General features: G+C 44.9%; 1 protein-coding gene across 2 annotated transcripts; it reads right to left on the reverse strand.

Moving 5' to 3' along the window:
* Positions 1-1,642: 1,642 nt before the first annotated feature.
* Positions 1,643-25,189, reverse strand: HMGCS2 (3-hydroxy-3-methylglutaryl-CoA synthase 2). Of its 2 annotated transcripts, none has more exons than XM_004026446.5 (10): positions 24,768-25,189; positions 17,830-18,284; positions 13,524-13,649; positions 12,778-12,942; positions 10,935-11,100; positions 9,093-9,263; positions 6,912-7,018; positions 6,181-6,306; positions 4,422-4,533; positions 1,643-2,465 (listed from the first exon to the last, which is right to left on the reverse strand). In XM_004026446.5, the coding sequence occupies exons 1-9, from the start codon at positions 24,869-24,871 to the stop codon at positions 4,427-4,429; spliced, it is 1,527 nt and encodes a 508-aa protein (XP_004026495.3). In that variant the 5' UTR covers positions 24,872-25,189; the 3' UTR covers positions 1,643-2,465; positions 4,422-4,426. The 2 variants fall into 2 exon arrangements, with proteins under 2 accessions (XP_004026495.3, XP_018876677.3); XM_019021132.3 differs by having other exon boundaries at positions 1,643-2,457; positions 24,768-25,054.
* Positions 25,190-25,712: the final 523 nt, after the last annotated feature.

Below are 25,712 nucleotides of genomic sequence, written 5' to 3' on the forward strand. Positions count from 1 at the left end.
GTGGCAGGGGGATGGGTAACTTTGTAAAATAATGAATATGTTAATTTGTTCCGTTACAGTAACCATTTTACTACATATATATATCTTACAACGTCGTGTTCTATCCCTCAAATATATACAATGAAATTTTTGAAAAATCCAGCTAGGGCTACAGGGAGGGTGCCATGAACTCCCTCATGTTCTTTGTGGCATGTGGCATCTCTTCACTGCCCCTTTAGAGTAGAAGTTCATTCTTGTACACACACAGCAGAAGGCTGGCTGTGAGCTCAGGGTGGAGGCAGGGCAAAAGCTGGGCCACGCGCAAAATCTGCCTCAACGTGCTGACTCCTGAAGTTGTGATCGGTGTGTCCCCCTAGAGCTTGGGCTTGTCTCATGGTCAGTGGCGGGGCCATCCTTTGCATCAGTTTTAACATCACATGTTGAGTATTCCCGTTTGAATGAGTGTATCATAGCCCAACACTTGCCCAATCTGCCATCCTGTCTCCTGCCCTAGGTCACCCTGTGTGAATTTTTGCCCACAGGGAAAGTCTTTATTTGTATGGTATCTGTAGACTTTAGGGTGAAAATGTTGACTGAGCCATTGGCAACTCATTCCCTCGAGTGCTGACCTTACATGGGGGAGAGGGCTTTGTTCAGAGTAGGCAGGCATCAGTGTCCCAGAGCTGCCAGAGGAAGGCCTCGGGCTCAGTATAAAAGTTAGTGAATAAGGGAAGTTGGAGGGAGCCAGTGCTGATGCCCAGCTGGTGTGCGGGGTGTGGGCAGTGTCCATTCAATTGGTCAGCCCTTGACAACCTGGTTATCGAATGTTTAATATCATTCCATTTGTGCTCAAATGCTTCCCTAGTGGAGACAGGCCTGGCCTCTGATGCAGGAAGTATGGGAAGTTCTGGTTACTGAGGCTGACTGAGGCTGATGGAGACAGTTTCAGCACCAACACCCCACAGTGAGCTTCTGTGTGGATAGAAGGCCAGGCCCGAGGCCTCTTGTCTCCAGAGCTAAGGTTAATGCTGGGTTTTCTCCCCTGCACACAGATACCGAAAGGCACATGTTGTTCTGCTAGGGATGCCAACGAGGTTGCGGGCCCCTAAACATCTTGCTGAGGAGGTGCAGGCAGCAAGAAGGTAGCGAAGAGGGGCTGCTAAGCAGCGGCTGCAGCTGGTGTGATGAGTAGAGTTTTGCAGGGACCTTGAGAGAGGCCTGGGAAGGCAGTCAGCTAATGCTGGATTCGCTGAGCAAATTGGGGCTTATCTGGGATTTGTTGTGACATGAACAGCCTTGAGCAAAACAGTGAAGGGAACAGACCCAGCTTCTCATTCCTGTGGGGCCATTCTTAAGCGCTCCCTGAGGCCTCCTCCCCTGCCCCCACCAGCTCTGCTCCCCGCCAGTGGAAAGGATCCTCTCTCTTTTCCAAGGTGCCCTTTCCTCATGGGGGTGACTGAGGAAACTTTCTAAAAGGAAGTGATGACAACACCCTGATACTTTCCCTCTCCTCCCACTCCCATCCTCAGCTCAATCCCCATCTCCCTGAACCATTGCTATTTTGTAAGAGGACCCTAGAAGAAGCAGTGCCCTCCCCCAAAGGGGAAAGATCCTGCAATGGAATAATTTCCTGCCAGGCATCAAAATTTATTTATTTTTTTAGTTTTGGCTATAGAAGGCAAAAACTCGTTAACCTTTGCCCTGTGTTTATTTGTTCAAATAACAGCGGCAAGGAATGACCAAGAAGATCTGAACTACAGCTCCTGCTGGCCCCTGTCTGCTGCTCTCTGTCTATGTGGTGTCTTTAGAACAGGGAAGTGGGCTGGGGGAAGCTGTGTTCTACTGTTCTTATTTGCCTTGTACCTGTCATAGCACTTGGCATGTGGCAGAAATAGAATGGAATTGCAAGGGGACAGAGGCAGCCTGTGAGGCGAGGACCCAGCCCTCTGACCCACAAGGTCTAGTAGGCTTGCTGCATGTTAGGCTGGGTTTGTATTCTGGGTTCCAAGAAACGCAGGAATCATTTCCTCTTTCTCTCTTTTTAATTGCTATATATTAGCTTAGAACAAGGTACAAAATTTGGAGATTCACAGGAACAGCACAGAAGTCTAACAATATTAATAATAATAAAGTTCTAACACATGACAGGAAATTTTATCTGGATCTTGAAGGCAACAGCTGATCTGCATGCACATTTCTGGAGGCCAGTGATTCAGGAAGAGGTCTTCTCTCCATTGCTCCATCTTGCTCTTTCACAAAGGACCCCTAGTCCATAGCACCATAAGCCCAGGACAGTGATTGCAGCATGGAGAGGAATGAAGGGCCCGCTAGAGATGGCTCCTCATTCTACAGGGCTGATGCTTATGGGGCTACTATGTCGATTCAAATTCATTTACCAGCTAAGAGTGGGATCTTAAAAATATGATTCACGGGGAGAAGCTCTGCTAGCATACGTTTCCCAGGAAGCTTTCCATGGATCTGTAGAACTTAAATAAACAAAAGGTCATTCAATCATGGGTCTCCTCTTGGGCACCCTGCCCCCAGTACCTGCTTCTTGCCCGAGGTGTGGCTGTGCAGAGGGGCTCTCCTAACTGCATCCTGAGGGTGCTCCCACTACGCACCCTGTGCCAAGCCTGGACACCTGAGGGATCTGTGCCCAATGCTACTGGAGCCAAGGCTGGGGGTAGGCAGGGTCCCCATCGCACATCTGCCTGTGATAGGAGAGCAGGAGGGGCAGGCTAGGGCACTGCAGAGACCTGTAGAGCTCCATCATGAGCACTGCACTGACATCAGCCCTTCATTTCTGCTAAAATCTCATTGTTGGAAGTTCACTGCTCATATTAATAATCAACATGAGAAAAGTTCAAGAGTTCTAGCTTTTTTTTTCAGGTATAATGCTGCCTAAGCACTTGCAAGAAGCTTGTCTACCATGAGAGGGAGGGAGGCTGACGTGGAAATTCTCCTTTAAAAATTCCAAATTTCTCTTTCTCTCTCCCCCTCCCGCTGACTCTCTCCCCAACCTCTCTCTCTCCCTTTCCCCCCTCCCTCCCTATTTCTCCCACTCTTCTTCTGATGAATGAACTAAGTTGACACATTTAACAGCCCCTCTTTGCTACTGACCTGCCCTTAAGAACCGTATTTCCAACATGCACACAGGCTCCCGGGCAGTACCACAGTCTTCAGGGCCTGCTAACTGAGCTCGTCCTCTCAAAGGCATCCTGCGGCCCTCAGCCCACTTGTCCACCTCTCCTAGCCCTAACAACACCTGGGCTGCAACAGCCTAGCACCTGCCAATATCCCAGCGGTAAGGAATGAACCCAGGGCCCCTCCACCTGCACCTCTGCTTCCTCTCAGGTGGCTGTATCTGTGCATCTCTGCCACCCACTGACTTCTTCCTTCCCTTCCTCTGCTCCTTCCCTGCCTCGGCACACCTTTTTCTTCTTCTCTCTCCATCTACCAAAAGGAGGGGAAAATCTTAAAAACTTGAGCATGGAGACTGCACTAATTAAAATTTATGGGTTGTAAAATAAATCTCTTCTCACTCTATCATTCTGCTTATCCTACCTATTTGGTCAACTGAAGGCAGCTACCTGGGTTCATATAAGATTCTTATTTTTGAATGTTTGCTTCCCTTCAGAAACGATCATAAAGAATATCTCCCATTTCTCCTGTCACCGCAATCCTCTTTCATTTTGCTCTCTTCTCCCTATCCTTGTGTCCACGAATTTCCTGAACCTCATTGCTTCTCCCCAGAAGGAATCCCATGATATAAGAATTGTTACATGACCCTTAGCCTAAAATTCCCTCCAGCAGAAGTGTCTGGCTTTAACAGAATCTTCAACCGCCCCATTCCTTATGAATCTGTCTCCCACACATTGGTGTGTACCATTTCTGAGGTTTTGGGGCTGTTCATCTTGGTTGTTCTGTTGCTCATCAGATCTGTTGATCTCATGCCCCTGGAGTAATGATTTCTATAGGTTCAGGTTCACAGCCTGTTCACTCAATGGATGCTCTGAATGCTAATCTGTCAAGCTTCTAGGAGAGCTTCCTATCTTCAGCAGATCAGGTAAACAAATCCAGCTCCTATTTTTCACATTCAAGATTTCAGAACATGTTTCTCCCCCAGCTTTTGCCTTTCCAAGGCAAAGAGCCCCAAGAGTTTTAATTGGTCTTTATGGTACAAATCCCCACTTCTGATTAGTTTGAAAGCTATGAACCCTCCCTGACCTGGTTAATGTTCCCAAACTACAAGATTCCTATTCTGAATACTTGCTTTTCCTTTTAAAAATTCCACAGATAATTCTCCCATTTCTCCTCTCACCCCAATCCTCTTCCATTAAACTTTCTTCTCCCTGCACCTGTCCCCATCTTCTCTCTCTGTGTTGTTACCCAGAGGAAGACATTAGGGTTTTATGTCACCAACTCTGCAAACTCTCACTCACCACCTTTAGACGGGACGCCGGGCATACTTTCGGCGATGCTGCTCGTCCACTCGCTCCAGGTACCAAGTACCTGGGAAAAGGCTGTTTGTGTCACCAGGTGGGGAGAAATTCACTGTGGAATGAGGAGAAGAGGCAGTACTCACAAAGAGTTATATGAGTTTTTGGAAGAGAAAATAGTAATGAAGATGTCCGCCCCTTCACAGTGAAGCTCTCTTGGCTGGGCTGCAAGGGGCTGCAAGGTCACCCTTAGTCCACCAAATAGAACACTGGACCCGCAGAACAAGAGGGGCAGCCATCTTGAATCTAGCACTTAAGGCCTTAATAAAAGGCTATTAAGACTGTTATTATAAGAGTACAACATTTTCCTACAGTAAACATAGCCTTCCTCCATTGAAATCTTCATCCCATCCTTTTGCCAATAGTTCCTACTTTGAGACGTAATTCCCAGCTTCCTGTTTCCTAACAGACACTTCCTTCTAAACTCTAAATTTTCTGGTTCTGATTCATTGCAGTATTTCAGTGCTTTGTCCGTTAACGTTTGTCTCAGAGGTCCTATTTTTCTTTTCTTTTTTTTTTTTTTTTGTTTTGAGACAGAGTCTTGCTGTGTCACCCAGGCTAGAGTGTGGTGGTGTGATCTCAGTTCACTGCATCCTCTGCCTCCTGGGTTCAAGTAATTCTCCTCAGCCTCCTGAGTAGCTGAGATTAGAGGTGTGTGCCACCACACTTGGCTAATTTTTACATAATTTTATTTTTTTATTATATTTATATTTTCGTATTTTTTATATTTTAAGTAGAGATGGGTTTTCACCATGTTGGCCAGGCTGGTCTCAAACTCCTGGCCTCAAGTGATCCACCTGCCTCTGCCTCCCAAAGGGCTAGCATTACAGGTGTGAGCCACTGTGCCCTGCTCCATTTTTATTTTCATTGTCTTTCTTTGCTATAACATATCCCCTGGTCCAGAAGAGATCAATGACCACTAGGTCTAGGTTTTCTGGAACGTTTCCAATTCCATATATTCTGTCTCCTTTTGAGACCATGCTGCGAAAACAACATGCATCCCAAGTTTTGTTTGAGAATATATATAAAACCTGTAGAAATCATGGTAAAACTGTGTATTACTATGGTTTTAAAACCACCAACTAATCACCCTAGTATTACCTTTGGGTTTCATTTTCCTTTCATTTGTTGCTTTTGGAGCAATATTTTGTTTTTATGTTTGGTGGAGAAAGAGGGCAATTTTGAGGGGACAGTAATATTTGTCGATAACATATTTATATAGAGTAATTCATTTAATTTGTTTGGAAATCCTGCAAAATCGGTATGATTTTAGAAATAAGACAACTGAGAAAAGTTCAACCATTTTTCCAAAGATAAACAGCTAGTCAGTGGCACAGCTCAGGGTTAGATTTGGATGTCTAGCTCTAAAGTCTGTACTCTTTCAACTGTTGCAGATGGTATTTTCAAAGACTATACTTCTGGCTTCCATGGGACTATACATTCTGGGTGTTTAGCTATATTCTATACTGGGAAGCTGCATCCTGCCTCCCTCTTCCCAACTCTATCTTCTGTTTCCCCACCCACTTCTTGCCCCTTTGGACAACAGATCTTCTAGCAAATCTTCTCCCAACCATATCTCGTAAAAGTCTTGACCCTGGACTACTAAATTCTAGATTTCTGAAGAAATCCCTGGCTCCCAGCTACTGGAATGGGGTCTGAGATAAGTAACCTTCTCTTCCTCTCTTCCTGACTTTTTTATTACCCTTATGGTAGAATTGCTCTCTTTGGTTCATTATTTCTGTGAACTCCTCAGGAGACACACACTTTCGGGAGTCTAGGCGTTTTGGCAGGTCTGATGTACTGGACACCAACTTGTCCAGGGGAGAGCCTGGGAAGCAAAAGCAAGATTGTTACACCTTTTTCATTGTCATTATCACTATTGCCAATCACGAGTCCAACAGAGAGCCAGGTTCTGTGGAAGGTTACACCCTGGAGGAACATGTGGTGTGTGTGGCTTAGAATACCAAGAAATGATAAGCAAGCATACTTGTTAGCAAAACATGCAGGCAGACACACTGATTTGGTCAAGGTGTATGCCACATAGTACTTAGATGCATGTCCTTAATCACATCAATCACAAAATAATCAATAAATTCTTATTAGGTATCTCAAATCCATCAACTTCTCTTTAATCAGTTGCAATCAAACCACCATTACCTCTTGCCTGAACTAGTTACTGGAACAATCTAAGTGGTTTCCCCATATCCAGCTTTGTTCCTTTTCAATCTAGTCTCTAAGTAGTAGCCAAATAAGTGCTTTAAACACATAAATTAAACAAACTTACTCCATGCTTAAATCCCTTCAGTGATTTACTTTGCTATTAATAATTACATAACTCTGTCAAGATGGCAGCCTCAGTAATGGTGGGGAAGAAGATGGTTATTCTACCAGATGAATCTTGTCAGGAAGACTTATTAGAAAGATGACACTCACCTGGAGAAGCATCCTGGGATACTCGAAATGAAAAGAAACTTGCTGCTAAACCAGAGCCATAAGAGAAGGCACCAATCCTGGAGCCAGCCAGTTCTTGGGCAGAGTGGCTGTGGGGAAAGAAATCAAATAAAACACACACACACACACACACACACACACACACACACACACACACACACACATATATATGTATATATATATTATATTCTGCACTTCAAATAGAACAACAGCCTATCATCCCGATCTTCTCCCTGTCTACCTCATGCAACTAGAAATGGGTTCCAGACACCCTACATAAAGAGGGACTTCTGGTAGACCCCAGGAACAGGCCTTTGTGTAGGAAACCTTGCCAAAAGGAAAGCAGCTAATATTCAAGATATATAAGGCAAAGAAAACACAAGATAATTTTTGGTGTACATAGAGCTTCTCCCCTCTCATGAGGACAGGATAAATTCAGTGCATTCTGAAGGTGTCTCCAGATGGAGATCAGACCACTGGACTCACCCTTCAGGCTCCCATGTTGATTGGTAATGGTTCAGCAGTCATAACTTTTTGATCATCCCCTGTGAGTAATAATTTGATCAAGTTCACCCATAAGCACTTTTTCCTGCCCCCCCTTTTTTTTTTTGGCAGAGTCTTGCTCTGTTGCCCAGCCTGGAGTGCCCGGAGTGCAGTGGCGTGATCATGGCTCACTGCAGCCTTTACCTCCTGGGCTCAAGTGATCCTCCCACCTCAGGATTCAGGATCCTGAGTAGCTGGGACTACAGGTGCAAGCTGCCACACCCAGCTAATTTTTTTTTTATTTTGAGACAGAGTCTCACTCTGTCACCCAAGCTATAGTGCAGTAGCTCGATCTCAGCTCACTGCAACCTCTGCCTTCTGGGTTCAAGCAATTCTCAAGCCTCAGCCTCTTGAATTGCTGGGACTACAGGCATGTACCACCATGCCCAGCTGATGTTTGTATTTTTAGTAGAGAAAGGGTTTTGCCATGTTGGCCAGGCTGTTCTCAAACTCCTGACCTCAGGTGATCTTCCCACCTTGGCCTCCCAAAGTGTTGGTATTACAGGCATGAGCCACCGTGAACATCCATGGCTAATTGTTTAAAAAAATTTTGTAGAGATGGGGCCTCCCTCTGTTCCCGAGGCTGGTCTCAAACTCCCGAGCTCAAGAGATCCTCCTGCCTGAGCTTTCCAAAGCGCTAGGATTATAGGCATGAGCCACTTCATGAGCCCTGTCTTATGTTATATGCAGTACTTCCTTATAAAACCCACAAAACAGAAAATGAATAGAAATAACATCCAACATTTGAGCTCCTGCTAAGCACTGCTATTTTAATTGTTTTAGATACTTAATGCTCATAAAAACGGTAGAACACAGGTATTATGATTGCACACATGCTACAGTTGGGGAAGGTGAGGAGCATTGAGGTTAAGTATTATCCAAAGTCAACCCTAATAAGTGGTTAAAAAAATTTGAACCCAGGTTGTGGGCTCTAAAGTCAGACCCATTTAACCACCATGCTCTGCTAAGTATAGAGATTTTAAATAAATGAGACAAAAATATGCATACCAAAGCTACTGTTTTCTTGATGTGCCCAAACAGATCTTGCCCATCCCTTGACATGTACTTGCCCATCCCTTGACATGTACTTCACTTTGGAGACCACTGTCTGATATAGACGGTAAATCTGCCTATACATACACCTTTGGTACGAGTTTCTTTCATCTTCTTTCCTTTTCCTGCCTTCTCCCTCCTTTCCTTTCTTTTATATTTATTTATTTATTTATTTATGACAGGATCTCATTCTGTCATCCAGGCTGGAGTCCAACGGCACAATCATGGCTCACTGCAACCTTCCACTCCTGGGCTCACACCATCCTCCCACTTCAGCCTCCCGAGCAGCTGGGACCACACGTGCACACAACCATGCTCAGCTAATTTTTGTAGAGATGAGGTTTCACCACGTTGCCCAGGCGGGTCTCGAACTCCTAGGTTCAGGCGATCTGCCCGCCTAAACCTCCCCAAATGCTGAGATTACAGGCATGAGCCACCACACCAGGCCCCTTCCTTTCTTTTAACTTTCTGAGCCAAAAGAGAAACCCAACTTTGTTGACCCTGCAGCCCACGGGGGCGGAGGCTGAGGGTGTGCATGGAGGACATGGAGCCAGATGCGGTACTCACTGGGACAGAAGCGAGGCCAGGCACCCGTACAGGGATGAGGTGTACATGTTCCCATTGTGCGTGGAGAGGTAAAGGGAAGCCTTGGTTTTCTTGTCGAACATGTCCTGAGAGGCCTTTAGAAGTGCTTTATCCAGGTCCTTGTTGGTGTAGGTGTCTTCCAGCCTTAGCCCCCTGTGAGGTAGCCAGAGGTAGCCATGTGAGAGGCCAGGGGAGGGGAGGCAGGGAGCAAGGGGGAAAAGTAACAGCTCCTGGAGAGGACTTTTGGGAGCGTGTTTTTTCTACAATATTTGGAAATACAGAACAGTACAAAGGAGAACATACCACTAATGGCCTTACCATTCAGAGAGAGTACTTAGGGCTTATTTTTCTGGTGGAATCCATCCCTAATTTTATAGAGCTTACTAGAAAATTAGAAAGAAAATCATGCTATGTGTTGTGGTTAGCATACTTTCTTAACTTAGTGTGTGTGTATATATATATATTTTTTTTTCCATGACATTCTATAACATTATTTGTAAAGGCTGAAGAATGGTCCATGACAGGATGTACCGCACTTTAACCTATCTTCCTGCTCCTGCTCCTCACTAGTTAAAACACTACAGTGAATAGGTAGGTGTTCTTTTAAACACATGGGATTACTGAGCCCAGAGGTTGCACATCTTTAAGGCTTTGGCTTCATGCTGTCCTGTGACTCCTCAAAACACCTGATCCATGTACGCATCCACTACTGCCCATTTTCCCACAGGCTTGACAATTCTGGGTATTCACATTTTAAAAAGACTATCTAGAGAAAATGGTAACTTGAGTAAACTTTTTATTAATGAACATGCATATTTAAAATGTGATCATATACATGTCTTCTTTGAGAAAATTTTCTGTTCATATCCTTTGCTCATTTTTCTATTAGGGTATTTATTTTATTATTGATAATATCTTTATATATTAAAGATATTAAGCTAGTATCTTTGGTATATGTTATACTTTTTGTTTCGATAGGGCTGGTCTTACAAGCAGTGTTTGTGCTAATTTTGATGTTTTAGTTAGTGGCAGGGTTAGGAGTACTAGTTAGTAACAGGGGCTACACTTGGTAGCCTATTCTACTGTTGATAAAATTGACCAAAATTTGAAATAAACAGATACCAAGAAGAAAGGGAAAGATTCCTTTCCCAGTGGAAACTGTATTGAAGACATTTCTTTGTAAATATTACTGTATTAGTGTAGGGAATCAATAAACAGCATTCTTTCTGCTTTTTCACATCTAAGGGGATGAGCTGGAACATCCCCATTTTATAGATGGGAGAAAAGCGAAAGCAGGACATGAATTAAGACAATGGCAAATGAGAATGGGACCTGACACTTCTCAAATTGCTACCCTGTAGTGTGATCATTTGCTTCTGTGTGTTTGTGTCTGTATAGGCTGTGAGATGCTCTAGGGCAGGGACCATGGAGTCACATTCATTTTAGTATCCTGAGAGGTTAATACGATGTCTAGCACATAACATGTTCAGAAAATGTTTATTGACTGAATGATTTAGCTACTCTCTTTCTCCCTTCCTCCCTTTCTCCCTTTCTCTCTTTCTTTCTTTCTCCTCTGTAGTTTCTTACTGCCCCTTGATCCTGCAGTGCTGCCAAATCCCCCATGTTTCCCTGCAATAACTCATGGAGGGCCCTACCCAGACAATAACCCACTACCCCGTGGAAGGACCTGGGATTCTTCCTGTTCTGCTGGAGGATTGCCATTTGTCCCCCACAGGGGTGCTGGTGGTCTAGACTTAAGGCATGAAGAAGCCTCCTTCTTGCTCAACCTCACCAGCCTCTAGGCTCCCCAAGAAGAGGACTCACCCGAAAGCCTCCAGCCCCTTATATAAGCTGGTTTGTGTGTCACTGCTGGCTGACAGGAAGTCATTGAACATCAGGCGAGCCAGAGACTTCTGGACCATCTTGCAAAAGGGTGTATGAAAGATCATGTACTGTAAATCGTCAAGGGTGAAGGGTCGATCGCTGCCAGCTGGAAGAGGAAGCGTGAAGGCAAGGATGTGGCATGAGGGGAGAGCCATTTAGATATCCTCCCTGAGATTTAACTGTGCCGAGTTTCTCCAGGCCTCCCAGGGAACTACTTCCCACCTCCTGCAAACACATATGAGCTTTATTTATTCATTTTACATGCACTTACTAAGCAATCTCTACGAATAGGAAAGAAGGGAAAGAAACAAAGCCTTTGTATCTACTATTACCAGCCTCTATGATACTTGTCTCAAATCAACCTTGTGTTATATAATTTTCTTCATTTTCCAGAGGAGGAACCGGTCGACAAAACATTGTCATCTGTCCAACTTTAAAAAGGCTGGCTTTGGATTCAGGTTCAGATGTCTCTGACTCTACTCTACAGACTGTCTCTCTCACTCTGAAGAAGAGGGCAATGCAATCTCTGCCCTTAGGAAAGATTACATTTTAGTGCTGGGATCCAAAGCAGCATCTGTCACCTTACATATGCAAATAAGGAGTAAAATTTAAATGCCACAAGAATTCAGAGGAGTTAGGAGCAAATAACCAATTACAGAAGACAGACAGAGGCAGAGAGGCCCAAAGCAACTTCTTGCCCATGAGGTTCACCTCTGGCAGGTGGTGTCCCACCCACTGCAGTAGAAAGGGACAAGAGGTAGCTCTTTATGCCACCCCCAAGGCATCCATGCCTTCTCCCACACTGCAATCTGTCTTTTGCGGATGCCCATCTGGGCATGCCTGAGCAGGCAAGAATACTATTTATGTCTTTAAAGTAGGTTTAACTGTATTTTATTTTTATTTATTTATATGTTTTTAGAGACAGGGTTTGTTTCACTCTGTAGTCCAGGCTGGAGGGCAGTCGCTTGATCATAGCTTACTGCATGGGCTCCTGGTCTCAAGCAATTTCCCCCATCTCAGCCTTCTGAGTAGCTGGGACTATAGGCTTATGCCACCATGCCTGGCTAACATTTGTACTTTTTTTTTAGAGACAGGGTCTTGCTTTGTTGCCCACATTGGTCTCAAATTCCTGGGTTCAAGCAATCCTCCTGCCTCAGCTTCTCAAGGTGCTGGGATTACAGGCGTAAGCCACCACTCCCTGCTTTTCTGTATTTTAAAAGGAAGATTTATTTGCTTATTTTCTGCTTATGAAAGCAGTACATATTTCTCAGGAGGGAAATTCCAAAACTAAAGGTGAAAATAAAATCAACCTGCAGTAGCATCACGAAGAGAAAAATCACTGATAACACTTCAGCGTATAGAAAATATAGGTATGATTTCTCAACGTGAGACTTTAAAAGATGGTAAACCACAAACCAAGAGCCAAACCATGCCTGACTTAACCAGAAACAAATGCCAACCACTGTAGAATGTGGCTGCCCAGCCTCTTAACGCCATCTTCCCAGGTGGCTGACATCCCTTGGTTTCATACTGGGGGCCTTGCCCTGGATTATTTACTTTCTTTTATTTAGCTCAAGTTAGAAGCAATTTTACACCTGAAGTTGAATGACATCCAAATGGATTTTAGCATAGACCCAGGGAAGAGTGTAAGAAAGAGGACAGGAAACAATTCTCTTGACATTATTTTCAAGGCAGGAGAGAAGAGACCATCTCATGGCCTTTGGGTACAAACCCTTGGCCTATGTAAATAGAGCCCCCACTTTCTGCCCTCTGAATCTCATACCTTGCTTCCACTGATTCTGGATTTTTTTACGGTATGATGTGTAACATCGATCCAAGGCCCGCAAGTAGCACTGGATGGAAAGCTTCCCATCCACTATTGGGTACTCCGAGGCCAAATTTGGTTTGTAGAAGTCATACGCATTCTCCATGTGGGTTCCCCTCAGCCCTGGAAAGGCACACAAAGTGTTTCAGAGACTACACAATGCAGCCTACCTTGAGCACAAAGGATGAGAGAACCATATAAAGGAGGTTTCTGGTCATTATCTGTGTCCCATGCCCAAGTTCAAGCCCATTCAACATCCCTTGCATATTCAAAAGGAGTTGGACAGGTTGTTGGTATTACAAAAATGAGATGTATATTTCCCTTTCCTCACCTACATGGGCTTAACAAAACCTAGAATAGAAGCCAACAGTCTCAAAGGAAAGACTTTCACTTTATATCCAGTTATACATTTTAATCTTCAATTGCCAAAAGAGTTCCCTAAGATTCCTCACCAGCATCTGCACCACTCATTCCATGCATCGTTATCCCAATGCCTGATGATGCAAGAGAGGAAACCTCGCGGATTCCCCTCTCCCATTTCTCCTCTCCTCCCTCTGCTCCATAGACCAGCCCTTTTTAGAGGCAAGCAATACCATCCTCAAACCCATACCTCAGCCCTGAGTAGCAGGTGTGCCAATGTGGGATTAGGATCTATGTTCTTGGCTATGCCATGCACAGCCTCTTGGTAATGGATTACTACAAACCTCGCTCCAGGGCCAGAGGGGCCTTGGGCCCAATCAGCATAGCCACAGCTCCGGCCCCACCTGTGGGACGAGCATTACCGCTGGGATAGACGGCAATGTCTCCACAGACCACCATGGCATAACGACCTGTAAAGAGAAACAAGAAATATTTACCATCATTACCAAATCTAGAGTAGACTGAGTGCCTACTGTGTATCAGGCACAATTCTAGGTCCTGGATATAGAGTGATAAATAAAATAAAAAATCCCAGTCCTGTGGAGCTTATGTTCTAGTGCAATTCATGATACATTTGAAATGTGAAGTCAAAATTTAGTGTCCTGACACTCTGTAAAACGCTCATTTATTCAGAATTCTGTCTCTGACTTCAGTGAAAAATGTGTTAATTCACACTTTTGGAGACAATTCAGGTTTGGGTTTGTACCCATCTCCTTATAGCACACCATGATCCTGAAATTATATCCTAAATCATAGAAGGTAAAGGACAGGGAGGGAAACTAACATTTAAAACACTAGTAGGACACTAGTTATCCTTAAACAATTCTTGAAACAATCCAATGAGGTAGGTAACATCCACATTCACAAGTGAAGACATTGCCTTCCTGAGAGACTGAGTAACTAGTGTAAGGTCACATAGCTAGTTAATATGGATTTTGATATTCAAACCCAGTTCTGACTGGATCCTGAACCACGTGCCTTGAATTGTGTGGCACTACTTTCATTGTGAAAAGAGTTTATGTTGAGTAAATGATCCGTAGTCACTAACTTTATGATAATCAGACTAGTATTCAATAAATAATTGTGGTCTTGACTATTATGTGTTCCACTTTCATCTGTCAGAAGTACTGTCCCAAAAACTCAAGTTTGTGGGTGAGATATGGTAGTAATTTTAGTATTCTGACCTGTGAGGAAGCTCCCAGTATTCACCCACAGCACTGCTTTGGGAGCCATATTTCCATATAATTTAATCCTCATGATAAATCTATATAGCAGATATAGTTATCCCCATCCTACAGATGAAGAAACTGAGGCCTAAAGAATTTAAGCCACTTGCCCAAAAACCACATAGCTAATAAATGGTAGGGTAAGGATTCAGAGTCAGGACTCCAACCCAAATTCACTGAAATCCAGGGACCTTCTCTTAAGAATTATAACAATCCCAACTCCAACATCAACAAAAAAGTATTGTTTTCTTCCCCAATGTTATGTGCATGTGTGTGTGTGTGTGTATATATATAAATATACAAATAATTTCTATAAATATATAAATGTAAGTATATATTTAGTATATATAAATATATTAGTATAAGTAAATTGGTATATTTAATATATATAAATATATATTTAAGTATATATAATTTTTATATACATAAAATTAAGGGAAGACAATACTTTTTTCTACCTGTATATAAGCACACACACACACACATTTTGAAAACTTTAGAAACTATAGAAAAGTATTTAGAATCCATTTAGGAAAAGGCCAGTAAATTTGATTATCTAAAAATCAAAGCCTTCTATCAGAAACAAAGTCAAAAGACAAATTGGGGAAGTATTTACAATACTTACAACCAACAAAAAGCAATTTATCTTCATTTATAAAAGTTTCGTTAAAAAGGCAAGCTAGGCCGGGCACAGTGGCTCACGCCTGTAATCCCAGCACTTTGGGAGGCCGAGGCAGGAGGATTGTGAGGTCAGGAGATCAAGACTATCCTGGCTAACACGGTGAAATCCCATCTCTACTAAAAATACAAAAAATGAGCCGGGTGTGGTGGTGGGCTCCTGTAGTCCCAGCTACTCGGGAGGCTGAGACAGAAGAATCGCTTGAACTTGGGAGGCAGGGGTTGCAGTGAGCTGAGATCACCGCCACTGCACTCCAGCCTGGCAACAGATCGAGACTCTGTCTAAAAAAATAAATAAATAAAAAATAAAAAAAGGCAAGCTATATAATAAAAAAAGGTCAATAAACAACATAAAAATATTCAAGATTTCTTATAGTAAAAGAAACGCAAATCAAAAACATTATAATTTTACTTGTTAAATTGGCAAAGATTAGAAAGTTTGATAATATATACATTGTAGGAATGTAAGTTAGTACAACATTTTGGAGAAGAATTTGGCACATTTTATCAAACTTTTAAATCAACTTATCCTGATATTCCACTTCTAGGAATTTATTCTTACAATACAGTGCCAAAAGTATACAAAGCTATTGTACAATGTTCATTAAAACTTTATTTGTCATTGCTAAAAACCTAAATATCCATCAATATGGGATTAATTAAATAAAATTTGGCATATCCATCAAGAATATTGTGGTTTTAAAAAGAATCAGATAGACCTTACATATGTTGATACAGAATTACCTCTAAGACCTAAGAGATGAGGAATGTTTTGTACAATGTTTAAAATGGGATAGATATGTGTATACTTGCAGGTACTTAGAAAAAATATTGGGAGAATACATATAAACCATTAGTGTTAAATTTTGGGAAGTGGTAACGGGGGTCAAATGAGGAGTCTTTCTTTGCTTTATATACTTTTGTGTATGTGTATTTTTTTTCCAAATATAACTTTTAATTATTTTCATTTAAAAAAAAAAACACAAGAAAACATGGGGACTCCCAGCCAATCTGAGCCAGAAATACTCTTCTTGTTCCTCATCCCCTCCACTTTTCTCTGGAGTGATTCAGAACTCCCTGAGTCTCAGAGCCACTCCCTCCCACCTGAGGGTCCCCAGGTGAATGATTGGCTAGGTCAGAAGCAGAGTTCTCACTCACACTGGCATCCTCTGGTCCTGGTGGTTACTGTCACCTGCAGGGTATGTAGTCCTAGTTTCTGGGCTCAAGCTTAGCTGTTTTTGTTTTAAATACAAACTAAAGATTCACATTTCAATAACTTGTTTTTAAATTTTTACTTTTATACCTAGATACCATATTTTTTTTAAAGATGCATTTGCAACCCCATCTGTGGAATACCCAGCCCCTCAGAAGAATCTACGCATTTGAAATGTCATGCTTAAGGCTGACAATGCTCTCAAGAATAGGCTCTTTGATTTTTGGTTAAAGGCTGGTGAATGCCCCTTATTTTTCATTTCTACTCCTCAACTAAATAATTGGTTGGACATATCAGTGGTGGTAATGGTGGTAGGGGTTACTAGAGAGGTAGTAATACAAGTATCAAGTAGGAGAGGCACTTTAAGAACAGACTTGATGATGTAGACTGGACCATCCCATGTCAGTGGAATTGTTAATGATGGAGCCAGGTAGGGCAGTTGGAAAAGCTTGGAATGGACTTTTGTAATTGCACTGTCTTGCTGCATGTACAGAGATAAACTGTTACACTCCTCTTGACCTCTTTTTTCTAAAGCAAAAGATATTGAATTAGATGATCTCTGAGGACTCTGCCAATATTAAGGCTTTCTGATTAATTTTATAATTAATGCTTATCATGGTTTCTAAGGTTTTTAATCCTAGTTTCAAACTTAGTAAATATAGAGTGTCTTAACTACTGCCAACATACTGTTTTTTCACATCTTTATGAAAATTTCACATTTCTATGAAGTATTTTATTCAGTCCTCTTATGAGTTAAGCCAGGCAGACAGGCAAATAACCCTGAGGCTCAAAGAGGAATTTATCAATGATTATTGATAGAGCTATGGCTTCAAACTCTCATACTGTATTGTTTCCCTTGAATCATTTCTTGCTGTAACAACAGGGGTTAGTCCTCCAATATAGCATTGGGAGAAGATATAAGTAAGATACAAGGTAATGTTAATATGTTAAGCAAAAAGCAATATGCAAGGAGCCACCTAAGGGAGAAAGAGTAGAAATACTCACAGTCTATCCTCTGGTTTTCTGGGCCTGTTTCTACGAAGGTGTTTTTTTCCCGAACATCTAAACTTGCATACATCTTTCAACATCACCAATCTCTCAGAGACTTAGGACATGTTTAAGAGAAACAGGTACAGTAAAATAGGAAATATGTCATATGTGGTTTGGCACTTTTGCCTCTGCCACTCACTATGTGTAAGATATCAGATCTTCCATGTTCTCTTCTATAAATCTGGTATAATACACACTTCCTAGGCTGTTGTAAGAATTAAATGAATGGCTATGTGAACATGCTACCTAACTGTAAAGCTATATAAGTCTAAGTGGTTGTTGTTGGATGATAGCAGCAGCTGTGTGAATATATTGTCCTTCCTTCACTAGATGAAGCCACCTGGGGAACTGAAAAGCAAAACTGGTAATATTCAGCCTCCAATTCCAGCACCTTTCTTACATAAGGTTCGTGGCAGTACATACCATCCCAGGAACTGGACTCCATCCAGTTGGCAGCATTGAAGAGGGAGGCAGTACCACCGTAGCAGGCATTGGTGGTATCTATGCCCTCAATATCAGTATTGCCTGAATCCTGGAAGAGTTCCATGAGCACTGTTTTGACAGCTTTGGACTTGTCAATGATGGTCTCAGTGCCTACTTCCAGCCTGCCCACAGAGTCCCATGGGAGCTGTATGCGCTCCATCAGCCGTTGCACCACCGTCAGGCACAGGGAGTTGATGTCCTCTTGGACTGAGCAGAAGCCCATACGGGTCTGGCCCAAGCCCACTGTATACTTTCCTGCTTCCACATTGTTATACTTCTCCAGGTCAGTTTGGTCCACATATTGGGCTGGGAAGTAGACCTCCAGGGCCAGGATGCCCACGTCCTTTGGCCAAGTATCTGTTTTGGCCAGGGGGACAGCAGAGGCTGTAGAAAACCTGTGATGGAGATAACAGTCAAACTCCCACTAATGGTCTGTAGACAATTTCCTCAAAAGACAGTAACATAGCAATCATTTAATTAATTTTCTATATTTTGAAGCTATGTTATCAGATGACTACAAGTTTAGTATTGTTATTATCTTTTCATTGAATTGACCCTTCTATCCTTATTAAATATCACTTTTCATCTTTGTGATATTCTTAGCATAAAGTTTCCTTTCCTGACGTCGATATAGCTACACTAGCTTTTTGCTTACTGTTTGCATGGTATATCTTTTTCTGTCCCTTTTTACTTTCAACTTCTTAAAGTCTTTATCTTTAACATATGTCTCTTGTGATCGGTATATATTTTTAGTCCTTTAAAAAAATTTTAATAAGTCTAACAATAGTGGTGTTTTAATTTGAGTATTTCATCCATTTATATTTGTTGTAATTACTAATATAGTTGGAACTAAATCTTTTTTTTTCTCTTTTTTGAGATGGAGTCTCACTCTGTCACCCAAGCTGGAGTGCAGTGGCATGATCTCTGCTCACTGCAAGCTCCGCCTCCTGGGTTCACACCATTCTCCTGCCTCAGCCTCCTGAGTAGCTGGGACTACAGGCACCTGCCACCACGCCCAGCTAATTTTTTGTATTTTTAGTAGAGACAGGGTTTCACCGTGTTAGCCAGGATGGTCTCAATCTCCTGACCTTGGTCTTCCAAAGTGCTGGGATTACAGGCGTGAGCCACCACGCCCAGCCGGAACTAAGTCTATTTTTTTATTTGTTTCTATTTGTCTCATTTGTTCTTTGTTCTTTTATTCCTCCTTTCCCATATCCTTTTAGAGTAAGCAAATATTTATTATTCATTTTATACCCTCTTTTCCTTTTACTGGTGACCTTAAAGATTATAACATGCATAATTGGCTTGCTGTAATCTTACTTAAATTAATACTTATCTTACTTTTGGAACACTGCAAAAACTTTAGGTTGACTTTATTTACTCTCTGTGTCCTTTTGAACCATTATTGTCATATACTTTACTTCTACATGTTATAAGCCCTTATAGGGCATAATTATACAATCTTTACTCATTTTAAAAGTGTACCTCTGTCCCTCTCCCTCTCCCTCTCCCCACGGTCTCCCTCTCCCTCTCCCCACGGTCTCCCTCTCCCTCTCCCCACGGTCTCCCTCTCCCTCTCTTTCCACGGTCTCCCTCTGATGCCGAGCGGAAGCTGGACGGTACTGCTGCCATCTCAGCTCACTGCAACCTCCCTGCCTGATTCTCCTGCCTCAGCCTGCCCAGTGCCTGCGATTGCAGGCGCGCGCCGCCACGCCTGACTGGTTTTCGTATTTTTTTGGTGGAGACGGGGTTTTGCTGTGTGGGCCGGGCTGGTCTCCAGCTCCTAACCGCGAGTGATCTGCCAGCCTCGGCCTCCCGAGGTGCCGGGATTGCAGAGGGAGTCTCGTTAACTCAGTGCTCAATGGCGCCCAGGCTGGAGTGCAGTGGCATGATCTCCGCTCGCTACAACCACCTCCCAGCCGCCTGCCTTGGCCTCCCAAAGAGCCGAGATTGCAGCCTCTGCCCGGCCGCCCCCCCGTCTGGGAAGTGAGGAGCGTCTCCGCCTGGCCGCCCATCGTCTGGGATGTGAGGAGCCCCTCTGCCTGGCTGCCCAGTCTGGAAAGTGAGGAGCGTCTCTGCCCGGCCGCCATCCCATCTAGGAAGTGAGGAGCGCCTCTTCCCGGCCACCATCACATCTGGGAAGTGAGGAGCGTCTCTGCCCGGCCGCCCATCGTCTGAGATGTGGGGAGCACCTCTGCCCTGCCGCCCCCTCCGGGATGTGAGGAGCGTCTCTGCCCGGCCGCCCTGTCTGAGAAGTGAGGAGACCCTCTGCCTGGCAACCGCCCCGTCTGAGAAGTGAGCAGCCCCTCCGCCCGGCAGCCGCCCCGTCTGAGAAGTGAGGAGCCCCTCCGCCCAGCAGCCACCCGGTCTGGGAAGTGAGGAGCGTCTCCGCCCGGCAGCCACCTCGTCCGGGAGGGAGGTGGGGGGGTCAGCCCCCCGCCCGGCCAGCCGCCCCGTCCGGGAGGGAGGTGGGGGGATCAGCCCCCCGCCCGGCCAGCCGCCCTGTCCGGGAGGTGAGGGGCGCCTCTGCCCGGCCGCCCCTACTGGGAAGTGAGGAGCCCCTCTGCCCGGCCAGCCGCTCCGTCCGGGAGGGAGGTGGGGGGGTCAGCCCCCCGCCCGGCCAGCCGCCCCGTCCGGGAGGGAGGTGGGGGGGTCAGCCCCCCGCCCGGCCAGCCGCCCCGTCTGGGAGGGAGGTGGGGGGGTCGGCCCCCCGCCTGGCCAGCCGCCCCCGTCCGGGAGGTGAGGGGCGCCTCTGCCCGGCCGCCCCTACTGGGAACTGAGGAGCCCCTCTGCCCGGCCAGCCGCTCCGTCTGGGAGGGAGGTGGGGGGGTCAGCCCCCCGCCCGGCCAGCCGCCCCGTCCGGGAGGTGAGGGGCGCCTCTGCCCGGCCGCCCCTACTGGGAAGTGAGGAGCCCCTCTGCCTGGCCAGCCGCCCCGTCTGGGAGGGAGGTAGGGGGGTCAGCCCACCGCCCAGCCAGCCGCCCCATCCGGGAGGGAGGTAGGGGGGTCAGCCCCCCGCCCGGCCAGCCGCCCCGTCTGGGAAGTGAGGGGCGCCTCTGCCTGGCCGCCCCTACTGGGAAGTGAGGAGCCCCTCTGCCCGGCCAGCCAGCCGCCCCGTCCGGGAGGGAGGTGGGGGGGGTCAGCCCCCCGCCCGGCCAGCCGCCCCGTCTGGGAGGGAGGTTGGGGGGGGTCAGCCCCCCGCCCGGCCAGCCGCCCCGTCTGGGAGGGAGGTGGGGGGATCAGCCCCCCGCCCAGCCAGCCATCCCGTCCGGGAGGTGAGGGGCGCCTCTGCCTGGCCGCCCCTACTGGGAGGTGAGGAGCCCCTCTGCCCGGCCACCACCCCGTCTGGGAGGTGTACCCAGCAGCTCATTGAGAGCGGGCCATGAAGACAATGGCGGTTTTGTGGAATAGAAAGGGGAGAAAGGTGGGGAAAAGATTGAGAAATTGGATGGTTGCCGTGTCTGTGGAGAAAGAGGTAGACATGGGAGACTTCATTTTGTTCTGTACTAAGAAAAATTCTTCTGCCTTGGGATCCTGTTGATCTGTGACCTTACCCCCAACCCTGTGCTCTCTGAAACATGTGCTGTATCCACTCAGGGTTGAATGGATTAAGGGCGGTGCAAGATGTGCTTTGTTAACCAGATGTTTGAAGGCAGCATGCTCGTTAAGAGTCATCACCACTCCCTAATCTCAAGTACCCAGGGACACAAACACTGCGGAAGGCCGCAAGGTCCTCTGCCTAGGAAAACCAGAGAACTTTGTTCACTTGTTTATCTGCTGACCTTCCCTCCACTATTGTCCTGTGACCCTGCCAAATCCCCCTCTGCAAGAAACACCCAAGAATGATCAATAAAAAATTAAAAAAAAAAAAGTGTACCTCTAATTACACGTCTTTCTCCTTCTTTCTTTTTTCTACACAAGAACATACCCACTGTTTTCCTACTTTTAAGTAAGTTTTCTGCTAGCTGATTTTTCTCATAGGGACTTCCAATGTTTATTGAGCACACCCAACACAGTTCTAGTCCAAATACACAGCAGTGAATAAGACATGCAAAGTGCCCATAAAGAGAGCACAGCCCAGTGAAAGAAGCAGACATTTTTACAGCTAAATATGCAGGGAACACAGACAGCAGAAAGAGCAATTCTAAACGAGAGCAGAGAAAAAAGAAAGGGGAAGGAGTCAGCAGAAGAAGGGAGAGATGATCTATTTCTTTTCTGGACCAATCCACTTCTCTTTAACTCAGATTCTTAATATCCCTGGTGAAAATCTGTGTTCCCTTTTGTATGGGAGCATACTGGAGGTGAACTTGGTGATCTCTGTACTGCTCCCATACAAAAGTACTTTATACTTTCTGTTCACTTTAGCAACATTCTTCATTTTATAGTTAGTGAAACCAAGGCACACACTGGTAAAGTGATGTACTCAGGGTAACTTCATAGTTTCTCACGTGTTAGAAATACTCTGTCCCTTCACTGCCCTGGGTGCCAGGCTTATAAATTTAGCTCCATTCTACAGGAGCTGGAACTCAGATTGAATGTGTCTATCAATCATCTTTGGGATTCGGAGCCTCTGGTAGCCCCAATTCTCCCAGTAGCAAGGTCACTTTTAAGGACAGCTGTGAGGCAAAAGTGGATCATATGATCACAAGATAGTGAGGCAGAGTGATAAATACGCATTATATCTGACAGGAGAGGTTTGGAGTTTATTTATCTTCCCTATTTATTTGACTCCCTCCAAATAACTGGAGTTTGTACTCTCAAATATTTACGGAGGAGCTTCCCCAGTACCCAGGAGCTAATGGTTAAGCCAGCGCTTGTCCTGCCAGTTTGGCTGCCTTTCTCTCAGCCTCATTCTCGCTCTGACTTCTCTGGGCTGGCTCCCTCCTTTTCTTCCCAGTTAGAAATCTAAGCTTGCAAGAAGAAGCTTAGAACGGGTCAGTTGGTAACTTTTGTAGCTGTCTTGGTGGGGAGCTATTTCTAGAAATGGATTATAAAGCCTTGAAGAAAATTAACACGTAGAGGCTTCCAGAAGCTTCAGCCCACCGAAGTTAAGAGTATCCTTCTCATCTTGTGCTTTCTCTAAAGAATGATCACTTTGTGTAATTTTAAATCATTTTTCTCCTGGTGTTGCCCACTTCAAGAACATGCACCACAACTTTACTTCTGTATTTCATCTTGCCTCCTTCCCTTGTGTTTCAAAATTAATTACTACACTTCAGGCACTGTGCTGGGAAGGGTTTGTGAGGGTTGAACAAAGGGGTTGGACAAAGAAAGAGGGTGAGGTTCTTGAGACCTCCTTGACCAGTGTGAGGAATGATAAGCACACATATAACCCAACTTCAAGGCAGAATGTGGTCAGGCCCACAAGAGGGATGTGGGCAAAATCCACAGGAGTTCAAAGGAAGCAGAGATTTCAGTGGGTTGGAGGATCAGGGAAGCTTCGTGGAAGAGACCGCATTTGAGGCAAACCTTGATGGATGACAGACTTCTGCCAGTGAAGAACTGGAGGGGAATGAAGGGGCAGTGGCCATGGCAGGGGGTGACTGAACAAGTAAGGAACCCTGGAGATGCAGGTGTATAGGGGAGCAGGGAGACAATATGGGAGAAATACAGGAAGTGGAGGGCACAAGTCTTACCTAATTTTGAAGACAGCAAAGCAGATGCTGAGATGGAAGTCTCTTTTAGGTTGGAGTTAGAGCCAATGTGGGTTGGATTAAAGGTGGTTAGACATATAGAGAAAAGGTGACTCATGAAAAGCAATATTAGTTCAAGCCATGCATAATGGGATTAACTGTGAATATACCAGAAGGGAAATGGGAATGATTCCAAGAGTCTGAACCAACGGAGTCAGAATGTTGGGGAGGATTGATGTGTGTCTTTTGGCTGATGGCCAACTATTGCTATCAAAACAAGCAAACCCACATCAATCTCTTCTTCACAAATATAGAAACAGGTTAAATCCTGAGCTGGGACATTTAACCCGCATGCAGGGTTTGGCAGTGCACGGGGAGACTGAGATGATGGTAGCATAATGAAAAATATAAGAAAGCTATGTGCATCCGCCTCTACCATGCACATCTATACACCCAGGTTCCTTGGGTATTTGGCAAGGAAAGACACTAGGTCAAAATCATTTTTCTAAATATTTAGTAGTCACAGAATATAGAGTAAAAATGTAACGAAATAAAGAACTAGTCCCAATGTGTAGCGGATGGTTTGGGGATTAGACAGAAACACATAGGTGGCTGGGAGCCTGAGGCACTAACAATAGCTGTGTTACCATCATCGCTGACAATGGAAAACATAAGCACTTGAGCCATGTTCAGGGACTATTTACAAAGAAAAGGAGTGTGCATGTTCTTCTTGCAAAGAGCATGTACACATACACACATAAACACACATTTCCCCTTTTCATAAAATTGGGACACAAGGCAAACACAGCTTCTCATCCTCAGTCCATTTCTGATTCTGCTGCAGTGATATAAAGTCACTGGTTTTACTAACACTGCAGTTGGCACAAGGTCCTGTGGTTCTTGGCAGAGGCTAGGGGTAAAGGTGGGAATGGTGGTGGAGAGAGGAAAGCTGTGGCCTGGTACTGATATTTCTACTGCTTCATGCAGCTGGCAGAGTAAAAGTTGCCATTGCTCACAAACACAGCATGTGTCAGAGGTTTGGGCTCTTCTCACTCTACAGCTGAAAGGGATTGTCTGTTTAGAGATGAGGTAACTGAGACCCTTTAAAGTTAACTTGCTTGTCTAAGGTAAGGCTGCTGTGCACAAGCCTTGCCACATTTTGAGTGGGATTCTAGTGAGTTTTCCCCAATAGCAGGGAAAAACTATCTTTTACTAGTTACAAGGTGCTTCTCAGAAAGTGACTCACCTTTGGTGGGCTACTGGGAGCAGGCGAGCAGGTGTGAGGGAGGTTTCCTGCATCCCTCTTGTCAGTTGCAGAATGCGCTTCACTGGAGTCAACAGACGCTGCATCTCCAGAGGAGCAAGCAGAAACCCAGCAGTTCAGAAACCCAGCAGAAACCTTGAAAGAGATGCCCAGTGGTGCCCAGCAGGACTTTATAAAGCCCCAAGACTCCTGCCTCCCTAAGCCCCGCCTCTGCTCACCGTGGCTCAGTCTGCTTCTAAAATTGGGTCAAAGGGCTCACTCAGAACATGGGCGAGTCAAAGACAAACAGCATCTCTCCAACATGTACATAGCTGCCCTGTTCCTGAGCATGTGTGGGAATGGCTGGGCATGGTTCCTCCTACTCCATCAGGCTCTGTGGCAGCCTTGATTCTGCCCAGCCATCTAAGCAGGAGGTTATGATGTTCCTTGTTGTATCACATCCCAAGGTAACCCTACGTGTCTTGTTTTAGACCCTGGCTCCTTATCTGTATTACTCTCACTGGGTGTTCCACACTCCTCTCTGTGGTGTTAGTTGTTATTATTTTAATGTGCTATGCATTATAAGAAACATCTTTCTAAACCAAAGGGAAACTCTTTTAATAGTAGCTTTTCAAGGAGTTGGGAGTGAGTGTTGGCACATAGGCCAAGGGCTGGGCGTTAGAGTATGTGGAACCTACTATATTTCTCCTGTTTATTGTCCACCCTTTTACTTGTACAGCTCTACACAATTTCCAAGTGGGATGAAATTAGTGTTGTAGTAAAGGGACAGGAGCCTCAAAGAGGTGACAGTTTGAAGCTCAATCTCCTAAGGCGGAAAGGTTTACTTTATAGATGAGGTCAGAGTTATGTATAAAGGAGTCATTTTCCCAAAGACCTGCAGCTAGGAAGTTGCAGAATGAGAACTCAACAATGTCTTTTGACTCCAGA

This window comes from Gorilla gorilla, chromosome 1 (assembly GCF_029281585.2).
Source record: "Gorilla gorilla gorilla isolate KB3781 chromosome 1, NHGRI_mGorGor1-v2.1_pri, whole genome shotgun sequence".
Taxonomy (NCBI): domain Eukaryota; kingdom Metazoa; phylum Chordata; class Mammalia; order Primates; family Hominidae; genus Gorilla; species Gorilla gorilla.

Bases quoted from the DNA above. Each gene is read 5' to 3' on its own strand.
- HMGCS2 (XM_004026446.5), bottom strand. From the start codon at position 24,871: ATGCAGCGTCTGTTGACTCCAGTGAAGCGCATTCTGCAACTGACAAGA. The intron at 12,943-13,523 runs GTTTGTAGTAAT...GTGCCTTTCCAG, and splicing joins CCCTCTGGCCCTGGAGCGAG to GGCTGAGGGGAACCCACATG. The intron at 11,101-12,777 runs GTATGAGATTCA...TTCCTCTTCCAG, and splicing joins CCAGAATCAGTGGAAGCAAG to CTGGCAGCGATCGACCCTTC.